The 18,283-nt window shown below is 40.0% G+C and overlaps 2 protein-coding genes across 2 annotated transcripts in view; one reads left to right on the plus strand and one right to left on the minus strand.

Moving 5' to 3' along the window:
* Positions 1 to 244: 244 nt before the first annotated feature.
* ALDH1B1 (aldehyde dehydrogenase 1 family member B1) lies at positions 245 to 2,057 on the plus strand. The gene has a single exon (XM_069085436.1). The coding sequence runs from the start codon at positions 245 to 247 to the stop codon at positions 1,796 to 1,798; it is 1,554 nt and encodes a 517-aa protein (XP_068941537.1). The 3' UTR covers positions 1,799 to 2,057.
* An 8,907-nt stretch (positions 2,058 to 10,964) lies between these two features.
* Positions 10,965 to 18,283, minus strand: part of IGFBPL1 (insulin like growth factor binding protein like 1) — a 63,021-nt gene continuing 55,702 nt past the window's right edge. Inside the window, exon 5 of the mRNA XM_069085294.1 lies at positions 10,965 to 13,560. The gene's annotated coding sequence lies outside the window, so the exon portion shown is untranslated. The remainder of the gene's footprint in view (positions 13,561 to 18,283) is intronic.

The raw sequence follows: 18,283 nt of genomic DNA on the forward strand, positions 1-18,283 counted from the left end.
AAAATTAGGATAGCATTAAATAGTGAATCAAAGCTCATATTTTGTGCTTTGATAAAATGAGAAAGGAACTCCTTTCAAAGTAGAGTACTTTTTTTTAAGGCAAGATCCCGTAGAATTCATTATAATCTGAAACACTCTCAGAATTTCTAGTAATAAGATTACAAATATAGGTCTTTTGTCAAGAGGGGTACACTTAAGCACAGTAACTCAAGGCAGCTTTTGTTCTTCCTCCTTTAGAAGCACCATGCTGCGCCTCTTGGCCCCCAGGTTGTCCAGTCTTTGTAGGAGGGTTGTGCCCTTCTCCTCAGCTGCATCTCTTCCCAACCCTGTGCTTCAGCCAGATGTCCGCTATGATAAACTATTCATCAATAATGAGTGGAGAGATGCAGTCAGCAAGAAGACATTCCCAACAGTCAATCCTTCAACAGGAGAGGTCATCACTCACGTGGCTGAAGGGGATAAGGCAGATGTAGACTTGGCTGTGAAAGCTGCTCGGGAGGCCTTTAGGTTGGGGTCACCATGGCGACAGATGGATGCTTCTGAGAGGGGCCGTTTACTTTACCGCCTAGCTGACCTGGTAGAGAGAGATCGCACCTACCTGGCCTCACTAGAGACCCTGGACAATGGCAAGCCTTTCCAAGAATCTTATGTCCTAGACCTTGATGAAGTCATTAAAGTGTATCGGTACTTTGCAGGCTGGGCAGACAAATGCCATGGGAAGACTATCCCTATGGATGGTGAGCACTTCTGCTACACAAGGCATGAGCCTATTGGGGTGTGTGGCCAGATTATTCCATGGAATTTCCCCTTGGTCATGCAAGGCTGGAAACTTGCCCCAGCTCTTGCTGCTGGCAATACCATTGTCATGAAGGTAGCCGAACAGACCCCGCTCTCTGCCTTGTACCTTGCCTCCCTGATCAAAGAAGCTGGCTTTCCTCCTGGAGTTGTAAACATCATCACAGGCTATGGCCCTAAGGCAGGGGCTGCTGTGGCCCAACACATGGACATTGATAAAGTGGCCTTTACTGGCTCTACAGAAGTTGGGCACCTGATCCAGAAGGCAGCAGGAGACTCTAACCTAAAGAGGGTCACCCTCGAGCTGGGTGGGAAGAGCCCCAGTATCGTCCTGGCAGACGCGGACATGAGTCATGCTGTAGAGCAATGCCACGAAGCTCTCTTCTTCAACATGGGTCAGTGTTGTTGTGCGGGTTCTCGGACCTTTGTGGAAGACTCGATCTATGATGAATTTCTTGAAAGGACTGTAGAAAAAGCCAAGCAGAGGAAAGTTGGGAATCCCTTTGAGCTCGACACACAGCAAGGACCCCAGGTAGACAAGGAGCAATTTGAAAAGATCCTGAGTTACATCCAAATAGGTCAGAAAGAAGGCGCTAAATTGATGTGTGGGGGAGAACGCTTTGGGGAGAAGGGCTTCTTCATCAAGCCCACTGTCTTTGGCAACGTACAGGACAATATGAGGATTGCCAAGGAGGAGATCTTTGGGCCTGTACAGCCAGTGTTCAGATTCAAAAAGATTAGTGAGATTATCGAGAGAGCCAACAATACCAAGTATGGGTTAGCAGCGGCAATCTTTACCAGGGACCTAGACAAGGCTATGTATTTGACCCAAGCCCTGCAAGCTGGAACAGTTTGGGTCAATACCTACAACATTGTAACATGCCACACTCCTTTTGGAGGCTTTAAGGAATCTGGAAATGGAAGAGAGCTAGGAGAAGATGGTCTCAGAGAGTATGTGGAAGTCAAGACTGTAACCATCAAAATTCCTCAGAAAAATTCATGAAAAGTAAACACCACAATCCTCATGGGTCAGACTCCAGTGGCACCCATAACAACTTGGGTGTTACTGATCACTCTTTTGTTTAATGTGATTACTTTCCAAAAGACAGTGATTATAACTCAAAGGTGGCCTTTGGCATACTTCAAGGGTGCCAAAAGTTTTCAAATTGGCAGATTCTTCCAATTTTGACTTTTCTTCACTTTGATTTGTTGGATTCTTTGGTTTAAATATTTGTTATCTTGTTTGTTATTATTTTCCTAACTTGCAGCCTGAATCTCTTTCCCCTTCACTACTGATTTATATTTAATTTTACCTCTTTAAAAAAATCAATAAATTTTGGCTTTCTGTAAATAAATACTGCAAAATGATTCTTGTCTCAAAATATACCATATTGGTGCATTTCAAATTTAAATCTTGAAAATGTAACATAATTAAACAAAAACACTACAAATATAAGAGGCAAGAAAGATGGGCTAGAGTTCTGGATTAGGAGTCAGAGGAACCAGGTTCAAATTCTGCCACATAATATCCGTGTGACCTTGAGCAAGTCATTTCACTTTTCACGTGAAAAATGAGAGGTTGGACTGGATCTGGGCTTCTTGACTTGAGTCTATACATATCCAGATTTCAGATGATCCATGAACTCGGATGAGAAAAAAAAATGACCTCTTTCTTTCAATATAATTTTGAAATCTTATATGTTTTCTTTTATGCATTTAAAAAATTCTGAGAAGGGGCCCATAAGTTTCAACAGACTGCCAAATGGCCCATGACAAAAAAAGTCAAGAGCTTGATCTAGATGTTCTCTATTCTCCCTTCCAACTCTAAATCTACGATCCCAGGATTTGGTATACAAAACCTTCTTTCAAATTTTGAACTGCAGTTTCTAAATTTTTAATATACCCCCATCTTCTTTGCTTTCCTCTTTTAATAATATCATAGATTTAGACCTGAAAGTGACATCATGGTGCTGTTGTTCAGTCATTTGAGTCATGTCTGACTATTTGTCCCCAGTTGGGGTTTTCTTGTCAAAGATACTGGAGCAGTTTACTATTTCCTACAGATGAGGAAACTGAGGCCAATGGAGTTAAGTGACTTGCTCAGATCCCACAGCTAGTGTCTAAGACCATATTTGAATGAAAAAAGATGAGTCTTGGGGCAGCTAGGTGGAGTAGTAAATAGAGTACTGGCCCTGGAGTCAGGAAGACCAGAGTTCAAATCTGGCCTCAGACACTTAACACTTACTAGCAGTGTGACCTTGGGCAAGTGACTTAACCCCAATTGCCCTGCCCTCCCCCCTCCAAAAAGAAAAAAAAGATGTCTGCCTCCAGGCCCAGCACTCTGTAGGCCACAATACCCTGTTGCCCTGCAAGTGACTTTATGGCCCATCAGTTCCAACCCTTTTTTTTACAGTTGAAGAAACTTAAGACTTTTCTCAATACCTGTTATTTCTTCCCTTTCTCCCTCCCCCTACATAGAGTCCACAGCATTGGGTAAAGTTCTTTTAGCGGATTTCCTAATCTTATTGCCATGGCCACCACCACCAACCCCCCACACCTTCCCCCCCCAAAAAAAATCCAGTCCTTGATTAAAGTCTAGTTCAACTCCTGAGTATCATTTCTCCTAACAGGGTAAACTTAATGTCTATTCATCATAACCCAAGCATAACATGGCAGTTCAACAGAGTTATGCATAATTCCTTGAGTCAACTTCCCTAGTTTGTTTGCTGGATCTGTACTAGAAGAAAAAAATTACTGCTCTTAAATTATATGCTAGACTATAAAAATACAAATCTCAAAGTAGCCCACTAGTTATGTTACTGGTTGTTGTGTCATTTCAGTCACATTCAACACTCTGTGACCCCATTTGAGGTCTTCTTGCAAGGATACTGGAGTGGTTTGCCATTTCCTTCTCCAGCTCATTTTACAGATGAGAAAACTGAGGCTAACAGGGTTAAGTGACTTGCCCAGGGTCACACGGCTACTAAATGTCTGAGGCTAGATATGAACTCAGGTCCTCCTGACTCCAGGCCCAGCATTCTGGTGCCACCTAGCCACCCAATGTTACAGGCAATTTAAACAATACAATTTACTTGTTCAGGCCTATAGGTTGGGTTAAATAATTTATAGCCTGATACATCAATATAGACTATATTCTTCTCACCTCCCTCCATTTTCCCCTCAATGGGCAGATAGACTTAAGTTGACATAAAACTCTGTAAAAGTTCAATAACAGTTGGAGGGGGCATGGGAGAAGATATGGGAGAGAGCAGATTGGGGGAGGGGGATATTCAGTGGGATCACTGTTTTGGGGTGGGGGTAGGGAAAAATGGGGAGAAAATTTGTAGCTCAAAGTCTTGTGGAAATGAAAGATGTAAACTAAAAATTTTAAAATAAATAAAAATTTTAAAAAAGAAGAATTTCCGTAACAGGGGTGGCTAGGTGGTGCAGTGAATAAAGCACTGGCCCTGGAGTCAGGAGGACCTGAGTTCAAATCTGGTTTCAAATGCTTGACATGCTTACTAGCAGTGTGACCTTGGGAAAGTCACTTAACCCTAATTGCCCTGCCCTCCCCGCTCCAAAAAGCAAAAAAAAAAGTTCAGTAACATTCACGTGGTCTCACAGAATGTAGCCTGTGACCATTCAACTCTGAAATCCCATGGATTAGGGTTCAGTGTGTCAGATGATAATTATATCCTATTTGGATTAGGCCCCAATCTTAGCTTAGGTTTGCCCTTCTAAAAACATCTACCTTCAGGTTTTTATCATGTTAGTAAACAAGAGAAAGAACATGTACTTTAGAAGTAAAATATTTAATTTTAACTAAATCAAAGAGCACAGAACTGGGAAAATACTCAGCCCATATGCTCCAGGGTTTAGGGCAGGATATATTCTGTTTTTGGAGGGAGAAAGTCAAGGCAATTGGGGTTAAGTGACTTGCCCTAGGTCACACAACTAGTAAGTGTTTCAAGTGTCTGAGGCTGGATTTGAACTCAGGTCCTCCTGACTCCAAGGCTGGTGCTCTATTCACTGTGCCACCTAGCTGCTCCATAGGGCAGAAAGTCTTAACCTGGACCCTGTTGGCAATCTGTTTGAGGCCTATGTACCCCGTCAGAATAAATTTTTAATGCACAAAATATATAGGATTGCAAAGGAAATCACATATATTGAACTACATTTATAAAAATATCATTTAAATGTTCACAGTTGCCAGGTTAAAAAGCCTTGGTCTGGGCCTTATCTTTATGCAAACAGTGGCCAAAAAGTTCTGTCCAAGATTCACACTCTAGTGTGAAGAGATCAAGGTAAAGCCTTTGGTATAGCAAGTCCAAAGGCTGAGGTTACATATGGCATCTGGGTCTCCATTTGGAACATCTGCCAGTGTGTACCATCTTGATCATATCAAGAGGTCCTCTTTGCCAGTCTTTTTCAGCCAGCTCTTAGTGACTGCCAAAAAGTCTATACATTGTTGGTGGAGCTGTGAGCTGATCCAACCATTCTCGAGAGCAGTTTGGAATTATGCCAGAAGGCCTATAAATATGCATACCCTTTGACCCAGCAATACCACTTCTAGGACTGTATCCCAAAGAGATCATAAAAATGGAAAAAGTACCCACATGTACAAAAATATTTATAGTAGCTCTTTTTGTGGTGGCCAAGAACTGGAAATTGAGGGGATGCCCATCAGCTGGGAAATGACTGAACAAGTTGTGGTATGTGAATGGAATAGAATACTATTATGCTATAAGAAATGATGAATAGGTGGACTTCAGAAAAAAACTGGAAAGACTTATAGGAACTGATGCTGAGTGAAGTAAGGAGAACACTGTACACAGTAACAGCCACAATCTGTGATGACTGATTTTGATAGACATAGCACTTCTCAACAATGCAAGGTTCTAAAACAATTCCAAAGGACACATGATGGAAAATGCCATCCATATCCAAAGAAAGGACTACGGAGTCAGAATGCAGAGCAAAGCAGACTATTTTCTTTCTTGTTTGTTTTGTTTTTTTCTTTTTCATAGTTTCTCCCATTCATTATAATTCTTCTATAGAACATGACTAATGTGAAAATATGTTTAATAGGAATGTATATGTAAAACCCATATCAGATTGTAGGCTGTCTTGGGGAGGGAGGAAGAGGGGGAAATTTAAAGCTTATGGAAGTAAATGTTGAAAACTAAAAATAAGCTAATTAACTTTTAAAAAAAGGCTGCACATTAGTTGTCCACATTATGGCAGTGGGTGCCATCATTGCTGTCATCTCCATGGAATTACTGCAACTTCTCAGAATTCTCTGCCATTGTCCTACTGCAGGTACCCTGCCCCAAAGCCAGAGTCTCTCAGAAACTATAGTCATAAAAGCTTCACTGAGGCCCATTCTTTTTTTTTTTAATTTTCATTTTATTATGACCTTAACAATTTTTTTTTTATTATTATTAAGCAATCGGGGTTAAGTAACTTGCTCAAGGTTACAAGGCCAGTTATTTCTGGGTGTGGTGCTGAGTGTCCAAGCCCGGGATTCGATCTCCAGGTCGTCCCAACACTGGAGCCGGTGCTCTTACTCGCTGAGCCACCTGGCTGCCCCTAAGCAATTGGGGTTAAGTGGCCAGGTGTTTCTGGGTGGGTGCTAAGTGTCTGAGCCCGGGATTCGATCTCCAGGTCTTCTCAACACTGGAGCCGGTGCTCTTACTCGCTGTGCTACCTGGCCGCCCCACTGAGGCCCATTCTTAAGGTCTGGAACCTCATGGGGAAGCAGGTACCTTTCCAGCAAAATGTGCCTCTACAACATCAACATACAATAAAGTACTGACTATACACCTTACTGGGTTCTAGGAAGACAAAGAATGAAGATGGCACACCATACCTCTCTTCACCAAGTTTACAAATCAGTATTGCTCAAGTTTGAAGGTGATTGGAACAAAGGAGACTCAAAATCCTGTTTGAGAACTAAGATTAAGGAAGACCAGGAAATGCTTCTTACAGAAGGCTGGACTTTATTGCTTCTCCTTTGTTCTCACAGAGGACCATGACATCAGGAAGGTGATGCCATGACTTGCAAGTGATTGGATTTAGGTGAGGGAGGGCTGTGCAAAGTCACCAGCCTCACTTTCTCCTCTGGAGCCATCTGGGTTCAGTGGCCAGATATAGATCAGGACAACTAGAGATGGCCCCCAAGTTGGACTTTATCTGCAACATGAATGAAGCCAGGAAGCAGAGATGAGAAGGGAGATGATTCTAGACATGGGGGACAGGACAGCCAATGAAAATGCCTGGAGTCAGGAGATGGAGGGTTGTGTGTAATAGTAAGGAGGCTAGTGTTACCATAGGAGGGATTATATGGAGGGGTGTAAGGTGTCAGAAGATTGGTAAGGTAGGAAGAGGTCTTTAAAGTAGGAAGGACTTTAAAAGCCAAACAAATTTTTTATTTGATCTTGGAGGTAATAGGAGTTAGCTGAATAAGGGAGGAGGTAGGGATGGAGGGGAGGGAAGGGAGATGACAAAAATATTTGACAGTTGAGTGAAAGATGAGCTACAATGGGGAATCATGTAAGTCAGGGAGGCCAATCAGGCTATTGCAATAGTTGTTTATTATTATTTTCATTGCTAATATAATATTATTATTAATATTGTGATAGTGAAGTCATGGAGGCCTGGACCAGTATTGTGGCTCTATTAGGGAAGAGAAACAGACATGGATACAAGATAGTAGTGTGTGACTATCCTATCTGCCATTCTTCTACAGTACCCTCGATGATTCATTCCATTATTTGAAAATCAATTGGAGAGGCACTTATGGAGTCCAGGATAAAGTGCAGTGATCTTGGAGTCAGAGACTAGCTCTGTAACCATGACCAAGACACTAAGCTTCTTTGAGACTCAGTTTCCTCATCTCTAAATTGGGCATAATAAGATTTGTACTGTGTAGCCATTTGTGAAGAAAGTTTAATACTTAAAATGATTAAAGGGTAACAGAATACTAAATAATAGTATCTGAAGCCATCCCATGGATTGCACAGCACTTCTACTGCTTTAAAGTAGTGTGTGAGGGGCAGCCAGGTGGCTCAGTGAGTAAGAGCACTGGCTCCAGTGTCAGGATGACCTGAGGATCAAATCTGGACTCAGATACTTAGCACCACACCCAGAAATAACTGGCCGTGTAACCCTGAGCAAGTTACTTAACCCCGATTGCTTTAAAAAAAATAAATAAAGTAGTGTGTGCCCCAGATTCACCATGGGCATTCTCACTTTCCATGCCTTTGCTCATATTGTTCCCTCTACCCAGAATGTTTTCCCCTGCTGTTGTCGTTCAAATTCTCTTGTTTTTTGAAAGCAAACCAATTGTATAGCTTCGCTATGAAGTCATCCCTTAACTCTCCAGTTCATAGGAATCTTTTCCCTCCTCAAATCATAACATTTATTGTATGATGCTTACCATTTGTGTGATCATAAGAAAGTCACCTAACCCTTCTGACCATCAGTTTCCTCATCTATAGAAAGGGCATATAACAATTATGCCACCTACTTCTTGGAGCTGTCACGGAGAAACAATTTTGTAAGCCTTAGAGCACCATATAAATGTGAGTTATTGTTGTTACCCCTTGTTTGGCACTTAATCACACACATTTCCTTGTTACATTTTATATTCTGCTAGTCTGCCTTTGATTTCAAGGAATAGAGTCAGTATCCTCGAAGTATCAACAAAGATGAGTCTTTCCCTGCAGTGAGAAGCCTGCCAAGGAATGAAACAATATTGCAATAAATATATCCAAGTTACCTTCAAGGAATGAATGAAGCACCAATTAAGTGATTACTATGCTCAAAGCACCATTCTAAATGTGGGAGATAAAAATAGAAAAAGCAAGATGGTCCCTGCTCTCAAGGAGCTCACATTTTAACTGAGGAGACTACACATAAGGAAGTCTCATCAGTCAGATACAACAGTCTCATGGTTCCTGGGGTGCAGCAGCAAAGCAATGATAATGCATCTTCTTTAATGAAATTTCCATTGACAAATCACATCAGTTTCTAATGTTGAACCATTTGACAGTGCCAAAGACTTTGGTGGAGTCAGGATGGCTACACGGCCAGAGCTGCATCATCAATTAAATCGGAGCCACTAAAGTTCTTCAAACTGACTAGGAAAAAGAATAATCATTAAGAGCCTAGGATGTCAGTATCAGGCACTGTGCTAAGTGCTATATAAATACTCTCTCATGTGATCTTCAACAACATTATGATGGAAGTGCTATCATGATTCCCATTCACAGTTGAGGACCCTGAGGGAAACAGATGTTAAGTGACCTGAGTAGGGTCACACAATTAGTAAATATCTGAGTCTGGATTTGAACTTAGATCCTCCTGATTCCAGGCTCAGCATCCTAGCCACTCACTGTACCACCTACCGTGTTTCCCCGATAATAAGACACTGTCTTATTATTTTTTTTGGAAAGAAAAACACCAGAGGGCTTATTTTCAGGGAAGGGCTTATGTTGTCCTGCCTCAGCTCTCCTCCGCGGCACTGCTCTCAATGGCGTCAGCAAGCAAATCACTAGGGAAGAACAGGATGACATGCTCACTGCTGCAGCTCTGATTGGATGCAGCTCGGAGCGCGGCATGCATTTCACCCGGGGGGGAAGGGGACAGTGCATACAGAGGGTACCGTAATGTAGCGTGTAGCGCAGGGGATCACCTTCACTACAGTAGCAATCTCAATAGGGCTTATTTTCGGGGGAGGGATTATTTTAGAGGAATCTTACACAGTAAGGGGAGGGCTTATTTTCGGGATAGGTCTTATTATCGGGGAAACATGGTAGCTGCTAATGTTTACCGCCTCTTCCCCTGATTCTCTCTTATCCCTCCCCCCCCTTTTTTGCCTTAGTATGTATATAGTTGTCTAACCTTCAATATGTATACATCTAGCTGAGGGAATCTCAGAATCCTGAATTCATCAGTGGTCTTTAGATGCCAGAAAAGTGTTGTTTTACATAACAAATATCAGACAATGAGCATTTTCTGGATGTGTATAAGCTATTAACTGAGGAGAATGATTGAGGAATGGATTCTATTCTAAGATTCAGAAGGCAAGGGTTTGAATCCCATTTCTGACATTTCTTAGCAATGTGACTTTGCAAGAATAATTTTAGCTCTTTGAGCTCCAGTTTGCCTACGAATAAAATTAGATTAAGCATGATCTCCAAGGTTAATTCTAGCTCTTAACATAATATTTTTCATATTGAATATATTTCAACTATTCATTGCAAAATGACATACACAGATGTATGTGTTTACATGTGTGTGTGTGTATATATATATATATATATATATATATATATACATACATACATTAATTTTTTTTAAATCAGACAGCTAGGTCATACAGTGGATAGAGTGCCAGGCCTAAAATCAGAAAGCCCTCTTTTTGAGTTCAAATCTTAGCTTCAGACATTTACTAACTGTGTGACCCTGGGCAAGTCATTTAACCCTGTTTGCTTCAGTTCCTCATCTGTAAAATAAGTTGAAGAAGGAAATGGCAAACCGCTTCAGTCTCTTTGTCAAGAAAGTTCCAAATAGGGTCACAAAGAGTCAGTTACAACTCAACAACATATTTTTTTCCTATATCAAAACCATTTTTTCAACTTCAAAATCAATTTTTACTTCAAAACCATTTCTTTCTCAGAATCAACTTTTTTTTAAAAAAGATATGGGACTACCTTTATAAAAAAATTTTAAATAGCTATTTCTGACCTTTGTGAAATAGGTTGAATCTTATGATGGAGCATGAATGCCTTTGGAATTGATGAGTACTGGGGGAAGGGACCACAGAAGAAAGAAATATTAAAATAAACAAACTATGCATAACAAGGAATAAGTATTTTCACAAGCAAGTAAAAAAGGTATTAGGAAGATTAATCAGCCTTCAGATATCAAGGATAAAGTGGAAAGGGAGCATTTGGAGGTAAACAGGCACCAGGTAGGTGGTGTATTAATTATTAATGTAAAGTAATAATTGATACTTTATATATTTAATACACCTGGTGTGAAGTAAAGAAGGACCAGAGCATAGTGGTGTGAATGAAAGGATAATGAAGGGGCCATTACAACGGTCAAATACAATGGAATAAATAAAAGTCAATTTGTCTAATTCCAAACAATGAGACTGAATAGACAACTTCAAAATAGTTTATTTTCAATGTACAGAACTATGTGAAATCACAGTATCTTATGAAAATAAACTAGCAAAAATTTAGGATTAGAAAACAGCTTTTTTTTTCACCAAAATCACAACAGCAACCACATCACAAAATCTCCTGCCCTCTAGTCTCCAGAATGTCACAGTGTAAACACCAGGGAAGAAGGACTAAGGTATCTAAAAAATTATTACACTTTTTGGGGTGTGAAAATTCCAGAAATGGTTACAGATACCCTACAGAAAGAGGAAAAACAGAGCTCCCAGTATCATCAAAATGACTGAAAAATAAATAGCTTTGATCCTGAAGACTAGGCCCTTATGGCATTAACTGAATTTTTGCAAACAATAAAGATGCTGATATCACTCCTTCCTAATTCCTCAGCCCCCACCAAATCAAGGATTGGAAGGTTTAGTGGTCTATTCTGTATCTTCAATCAAGGCTTTACTTACACCATTGAAAATGGAGTTAGGTGACTGATCCTGGCTCCAAAAGAGAGATGAGGAACTACTTCCTCTCAGGGTCAAGGTGGTTGATGACAATGCTGTCAGATGCTGATGCAGCGATGCTTTGTTTTACTTAGCTGCTTTTATTCATTACAAGGAATAGTTCTGTGAGTGACGGTTATTAGAAGTGACAGTGATGTATTTTTTTAAAAAGCACTACCAAACATTTCTAAAAGGTAGAGTTTCCCTGTTGTTTAAAATCTTCAAAAAAGGAGATCTCATCATCTCTTCTAGATTGAGATTTGATTCAGATATTCCTTATTTAATCACATACTAGGTTGGTCACATTGATTTTAGTATATTTAGTTACTAGTGGACAAGGAATTGTACAGTCATGTGATTTCTTCCAATTAAGCTTTACTTAATTCTTCTGTGGCTATGGATACTACTTCATTCACGAGACCAGGATATATGATTAAATTTCACATCAGTGGTATAAAACATGCATTTGCCCTCAGAAGTATTAATATTAATAGTCTTGCATTTCAGTTGTGTTCAATAGGCCACCAACCTTCTCAAACTACTGCATTTCTCCTAGTACAGGAGTCAAGTAGAAAGCACTGATAAATACTTTCTGCAGAAAGCCCTTAATCAGAAGGTACTCATAAAATCCATTGCAAAGAAAAGTAATGTCTATGGCCTTAGTCTACCATGATTTGTCCCAGAAGCATGTGGAATTTGGTTTTAAAATATCAGATTACGTTTAAAAAGAATCTCCAAAGTCTGAAATTTAGTTCACCTATTTTTAATCAGGGGAGTGGACTCTCTTCTATCAGGGTGGTGTAATAGAAAGGAGTGCCATATTTGGGAGTCAAGAGACCAAGGTTTAAATCCTAGTTCTACCACCTACTAGCTACAATTCACTTTCCCCTGCTAAACCTCAGTTTTCTTATCTGTAAAATGTGAATAAAAATATTTGAACTGTTTACATAACAGGCCTAATGTAAAAAAGGGGTTGTGAGTTATTATTATTCTGAGTCTAGAGTATTAAATAGGCTGCTAGGTGGCAACGTGGATAGAGCACTGGGCTTGGAATCAGGAAGATGAGTTCAAATCCAGCCTCAGACATTTACTAGCTGTATGATCCTTATTTGTCTCAGTTTCTCAACTGTAAAATGGGGATATACTGGAGTAGGAAATGGCCAGAGTGACTTTGCCAAGAAAACCCCATGGACAACTCCATGAGGTCACAGAGTAGAACATGACTAAACAAACAAGAGTTTTAGACATCCAGGATCACGTTACCTAGTTCAGATCTGCAATGACTTTTTTAAAAAAAATTATCCCATTATATTAATTGACAGACTAGAAATATCTAAAAGTAAAATCTATAGTACTACAACATTTCTATTTTCATAACCCACAGATACAGATATCCCACTATATCCTATCTGATACTGTAATTCTAATACAATGTTCACCAAACAGTATAAAGGTTTGCTCCCCAGATAGAAATCTGTGTTAAAAAATTAGCATCTTGATTGCCTAACATGAGTCTGTGGCAAATACCTTGTAGGTTTCATTACAGATCAGTTGACAGAACATTAAATGCTTCAGAGTAGAATGCAAGAAAACAAGGGGACCTTTTATTGCTAAACAGTTTATACTGTGTCCGGAAGCAGTACAATTTTTAAAATGAAATTTTCAGACATATTTTCCACCTTTCTTCTCTTCCAAGGTCACCTGAGAGGTAAGTACACTTCATCTAAACAATCATTATGCAGTTGGAATGAATTAAGAAGCAAAAGTGTGAACGCTTCCACTTCTAAGTGTACATGTGCACAAGGGAGAGACTTCCCTTGGGAGACATCGGCTTAAGAAAAAAACACAAGTTATATAAAGAAGGTCATTTCTCAAAAGCTATCTGTGATTTTGTTTTGATTTGTTTTTCTTGTTCATTATTTCCCAGCTAAAAATTACATCTGTATCTTTTTTGTTCTAGTTTTTAATCTAAATTGAAAAGCACATAAAAAATGGGGCAGTGTTTTCTAGCTCATGCTGCACGACAAAACAAAACAATCCACTAATTGATTCTTCTCCATTTTGTAATCAGCTTCCTTGGCACCCTAGAAGGAAAAGAAAAGAAGAAAAAGTGGTTTAGAAAAAAGGAATTCAAAGCAGCATGGCAAATCCTAACTTGATTTATGTCTGCAAAACAAATCAGTTTTTAAGACTAGATTCAATCTTAACATATTGTTCAAGGTCAAGGGGCAAAAAGATATTCTATGTCAGTCAGCCAAAAATGTATTAAGCACCTACTATGTACCAGGCAGTATGCTGAATTCTGAGGATACAAAAAAAAATAAGGCAAAAGATAGTCCCTATCCTCAAGAAACTCATAACTAACATGTGAGGTAACATTCAAACAAATATGTACAAATAAGTTATATATAGGATAAATAGGAAGAAATGAGAGGGAAGGCACTAGAACTAAGAGGATTTCCTAGTTTAAAAAATGGGATTTCAGCTGAGACTAAGCTAGGAGGAAGACAGGGAAGCTAGGAGGAGAAATAGGGAGATATTGCATTACAGACGGGGACAGCCAGAGAAAATGCCTAAAGCCAAGAGATAGAGTGTCTCGTTTATAGAGGTCAGTGTTACTGGATCAAAGAGAATGCAGTGAACCAACTTAGGGTAACTCTTTGGTAGACTCCCTAACTCAATGGATTTGCACACTTATCCATCTTTTCTGATTTCTTTTTTTTTTTTTTTTAGTAAGCCCTGCCTGCTCATAAATAGAAAGAAACATTCCACTATTAATAAACAGCATCAATCTTGTGTCTGATTTCTTCTGATTTGCAATCAAGGATTTGCATTTCCTGAGCATCTTCTATGTGCCATGCGCTGTTCTAGGAGCTGAGATACAAAGATAAAAAGGAAGCAATCTCTGCCCTCAAGGAGATTACATTCTATTAGAAGAACCAATCACATCACATCCACACAAAACCTTGTTGGTGAGACAGGTGATTCCCAGGTGGATGCTTCTCTGATGAATATTCTCGCCCAGGTCAAAAGGAATAAATACTGGGGGGTAGGGGGGGCCTGGGGGAAGGAGGGGTGGGTGGAATAAGCAGTTCCTTCAAGTTGTCTGAGCCATTCACTGTTCCTAGCTCCTTCTAATTGCTTCCAAGCAGAGTCCAAAGTAACATAGAGATGGTTAATACGGTGACATACTATATTCCCTTAGGCCAACTTCTCCTGGGGTCAGCAACTAATCAAGGATAGACTTACCAGTCATACAAAGGATGCTTTGTGCCAACAATATCTAGACTGAGGCATGAATCTAGCAGCATGAGAAACAAGCATAGAGAGAAATGATTAATAACCAATGATTTGGGGAATCCACAGTAATCCCTTTTTCTAAATTCCTGATTTTAAAAAGTTTAGTCTCTTGAAGAACTTCTAATAGAGACTGGACTAAATTTCTTGTTCAGACTCCACCCAGGTGGAGTAGCCATTGTGTTCTGCCCTAGCTTGGGAAGGGCATAAAAGTCCTTTTAATAGATTGCCCAAGGCTGGGAGTGGTCTGGGTATAGAGATAATATCTCTGTCCAAGGGTGATGTGATGTCACTCTCAGCCTCTAATTGTAATTAATATTTGTTCTCTCATTAATTGTTAACCAATCAGAGTTGATAGCCACTCCTCTTCCAAAAGAACACATAAGCCTTGAGCCTGCTGCCATGATTTTCTTTGGTCTAAGAGAGATGGTCAAATGAACATCCTTTTATTAAGAAACATGCTGATCTTACTAATAAAATCATTAAATTACCCAGAAATTGTCTCTCAAACCTTTTTAATTGCCACAATAATTATACAAGGTTCCTCATGCCCCTTAGGTCTCACACATCCACTTGTACTTAAGCTACACGCTTGGGAAGAATGTGGCAAAAAAAAAAAAAAAAACCATGAGTCTCATTTCCATACTTCCAAACTTCCTCACTTGAGAAAGAGAGGATGGGGATGAGACAGGTATGGCATTTCTCTGGGCTATAGCTTTCAGCTAGGAGTCCGATCCCTAAGGAAGAAATAATTCCAAGGCATGGTCACAAGGTGACCACTTCTTGGTCTCTCCAGGAGGAATCTAACTTGGTACGGGATCTTGCCAACGATTCAATGACTCCATAAAATTCTCAGAGAGTGACAAGTATCCCCAAAGGGAGGTGATGAAACTATGACATCACAAGAACCAAAAGCACTGCCAGCTAGAAAGCAGCTTGAATTGAGACTGATGAAACTTATGGTCAATGATGAATTCTTGGATACCCATTTTATCAGCCTTGGCTCCTAAGTTGAGTCTCTCCCTTCCGAAGTACACTACTGAACTGGTGTATCTATAACCCAAACAAACCAACTTGGTACATTTCCAGAAACCAAATCATCAAACAGCAATGACTATCTCATGGTTGGTATATTACCCTTTAATGGCTAATTCACTGTGGTGTACTGAGCTATATACTTCCAGCAGCAATATTTAGATCAGGTGTTTTTCATGCCTGGTTGAAGAAACAATTCTCGGACCTCCCTAAGACCACAAATTAAGGAAGTCAATATTACTCAGCATTTTTTGGAAATGAACAGCCTTAGGGGTCAGATCTCCCAGGCCTCTGGAGACAATGAAGGTCATTGTAAAATTGGAAAGCTGCCCAAGTTTGGTGAACAGAAATTGAGATTATGATCTAAGAGATAAAGATCCTTTTATTAAGGGGGATTTGTTCTGTGAAGTTTGGATTCAGTCAAAGGGTCACACTAGAGGACCACAGGTTCCCATCCCCTATATAAACAGTTCTCAAAGGAAGAAATCCAAGTGGTCTATAGCCACATGAAAAACAATATGCTCCAAATCACTAATAATTAGAGAAATATAAATTAAAGAAATTCTGAGGTTTTACTTCATTCCAGATTGGCAAAGTTGACCAAATTTTTTTTAAAAGGAAAGAAAATGGAAAATGTTAGCAGAGAACAAGTACACGGAAGAGCTGTTTGAGATGTAAATTGGTCCAGTTACTCTGGAAAGCAATTAAGAACCATGCCCCAGGAGTCACTATGTATATCCTTTGACCCATCCATGCTACTACACCATTGCCTGAATACTGCAGTGGCACCCCTCCCCCATTACTGAAAGAAACAAAAAAAAAATGTGATGGATGGATACTCTTTGGGATACATGAGGAAAGATGTATCAGGCAACTGAGTAGCACAATGGATACAGTGCTGGACCTGGAGTCAGGAGAATCTGGATTCAAACCAGGTCTCAGAAGCTTAGTAGCTGAGTGTAATGGGAATGGGAATTTGAAGATCTTCCCTGCCCCTTAATAGACCCAGGGGGGAATTTGAAGACCTCCCCTGCTTTGAAAGTAAACTCTTCCCCCTAATAGGCTGAATATAATCACATGGAGCCTGTGGTGGGAGGAGTTTTGCTGAAGAGAAGCAGAGCCCACGGGAAGCTGGTAGTCAGAGATAGCCAGCTGGTGGAGGACAGAGGAGCTCAGGGAAGGAGATAGAGAGGTTTGTGAGTAAATATTGATCTTGTTTTGGTTTGTGGGAAGGCTGAAGGATACTGTGGCTCTCAGCATCATTATGGCTTCTGAATACCTTTGGCACTATGATGGAATTGGCTTATTGGTTTTGGGATTCAGTTTTCTGGTGTCTAAATAAATCCTTCAGTTCTATCCTCTATCTGGAGAATCTGGTATATTTTGCGATCAAACGTCATGCGATACTTATAGTCACAGTCTTTCTAGTGATCGTGGATATTGTAAATATTGCATTGGCATTATACTGGGTAAATCACTTGACTCATATTTGCCTCAGCTTCATCATTTATGAGATGGGGATAATAATAGTATCTACCTCCCAGGGTTGTTGTGAGGATTACATGACATAACAATTGTAAGGCATTTAACATAGTGCTAGCATATAGTAGGCACTACATGAATGCTAGCTATTATTATTACTATTATTATGCAATAGACAAGAATCACACTGAATGTGGTGTCAAGGCTGTGATTTGTACCCACAAGAGAGTGACTGCTTAGCAGTCATCCTTGATATCATCATATATTACATAGGAAACCTTATTACTTTATCAGATATTGGTAACAAGAGGACATAATAATTGACCCTTTCCCTACTCAGTTTCAGACTGAACAATTAGCCTTCTGAAAGTGGGCAGCAAAGAGTTGATGTGACTGGATGAAGTAGGTAGTTTTCTGTTGTTAGCAGTATTGGACTTCCTAGACTCAAAACTGGCCTGTTCTTCGCAAAGGGGTGATACCTCCAATGGTTATCTGATCTAGAAAAGTGCTTGGAATTCAGAAGTTGCAGTGCTTCCTGCAAACCTCAAAGTTTGCTTATTGAGATTCTAGCAAGATGGAAAACCATTTAGACTTGGGAACTCCTTGAGAGAAGGGACTGTTTTGGCTTTCTTTGTATCACTAGCACTTAGCACACTTCATGGTACACAGCAAATGCCTAATAAATGTTTGTTGACTTGTTGATAATTACAGGTGTCTATGATGAGACTAGGGTTCAGAGGATCACAGATGGAGAGCTCAAAAGGACCTTAGGGGGTATCCATCCAACCCCTTCATTTTATAGACAAGAAAACTGAGCTCGAGAGAGATCATATGACTTCTCTGTGGTCACATGGATAGTAACTGTCAGAGGCAGAATTTGAACCCAGGTTCTCTGAATTCAATCTTGCTGCTTCACAATGCCTCCCAGAATTCATAGGTTTTCTCGTGATTTTTTTTTCTTCCTGACAGGTAAGAGTCAGGCATATCTCTTCT

Source organism: Petaurus breviceps, unplaced genomic scaffold, assembly GCF_028583685.1.
Source record: "Petaurus breviceps papuanus isolate PSGF00001 unplaced genomic scaffold, PetGlider_PUasm1.0 175, whole genome shotgun sequence".
NCBI lineage: Eukaryota > Metazoa > Chordata > Mammalia > Diprotodontia > Petauridae > Petaurus > Petaurus breviceps.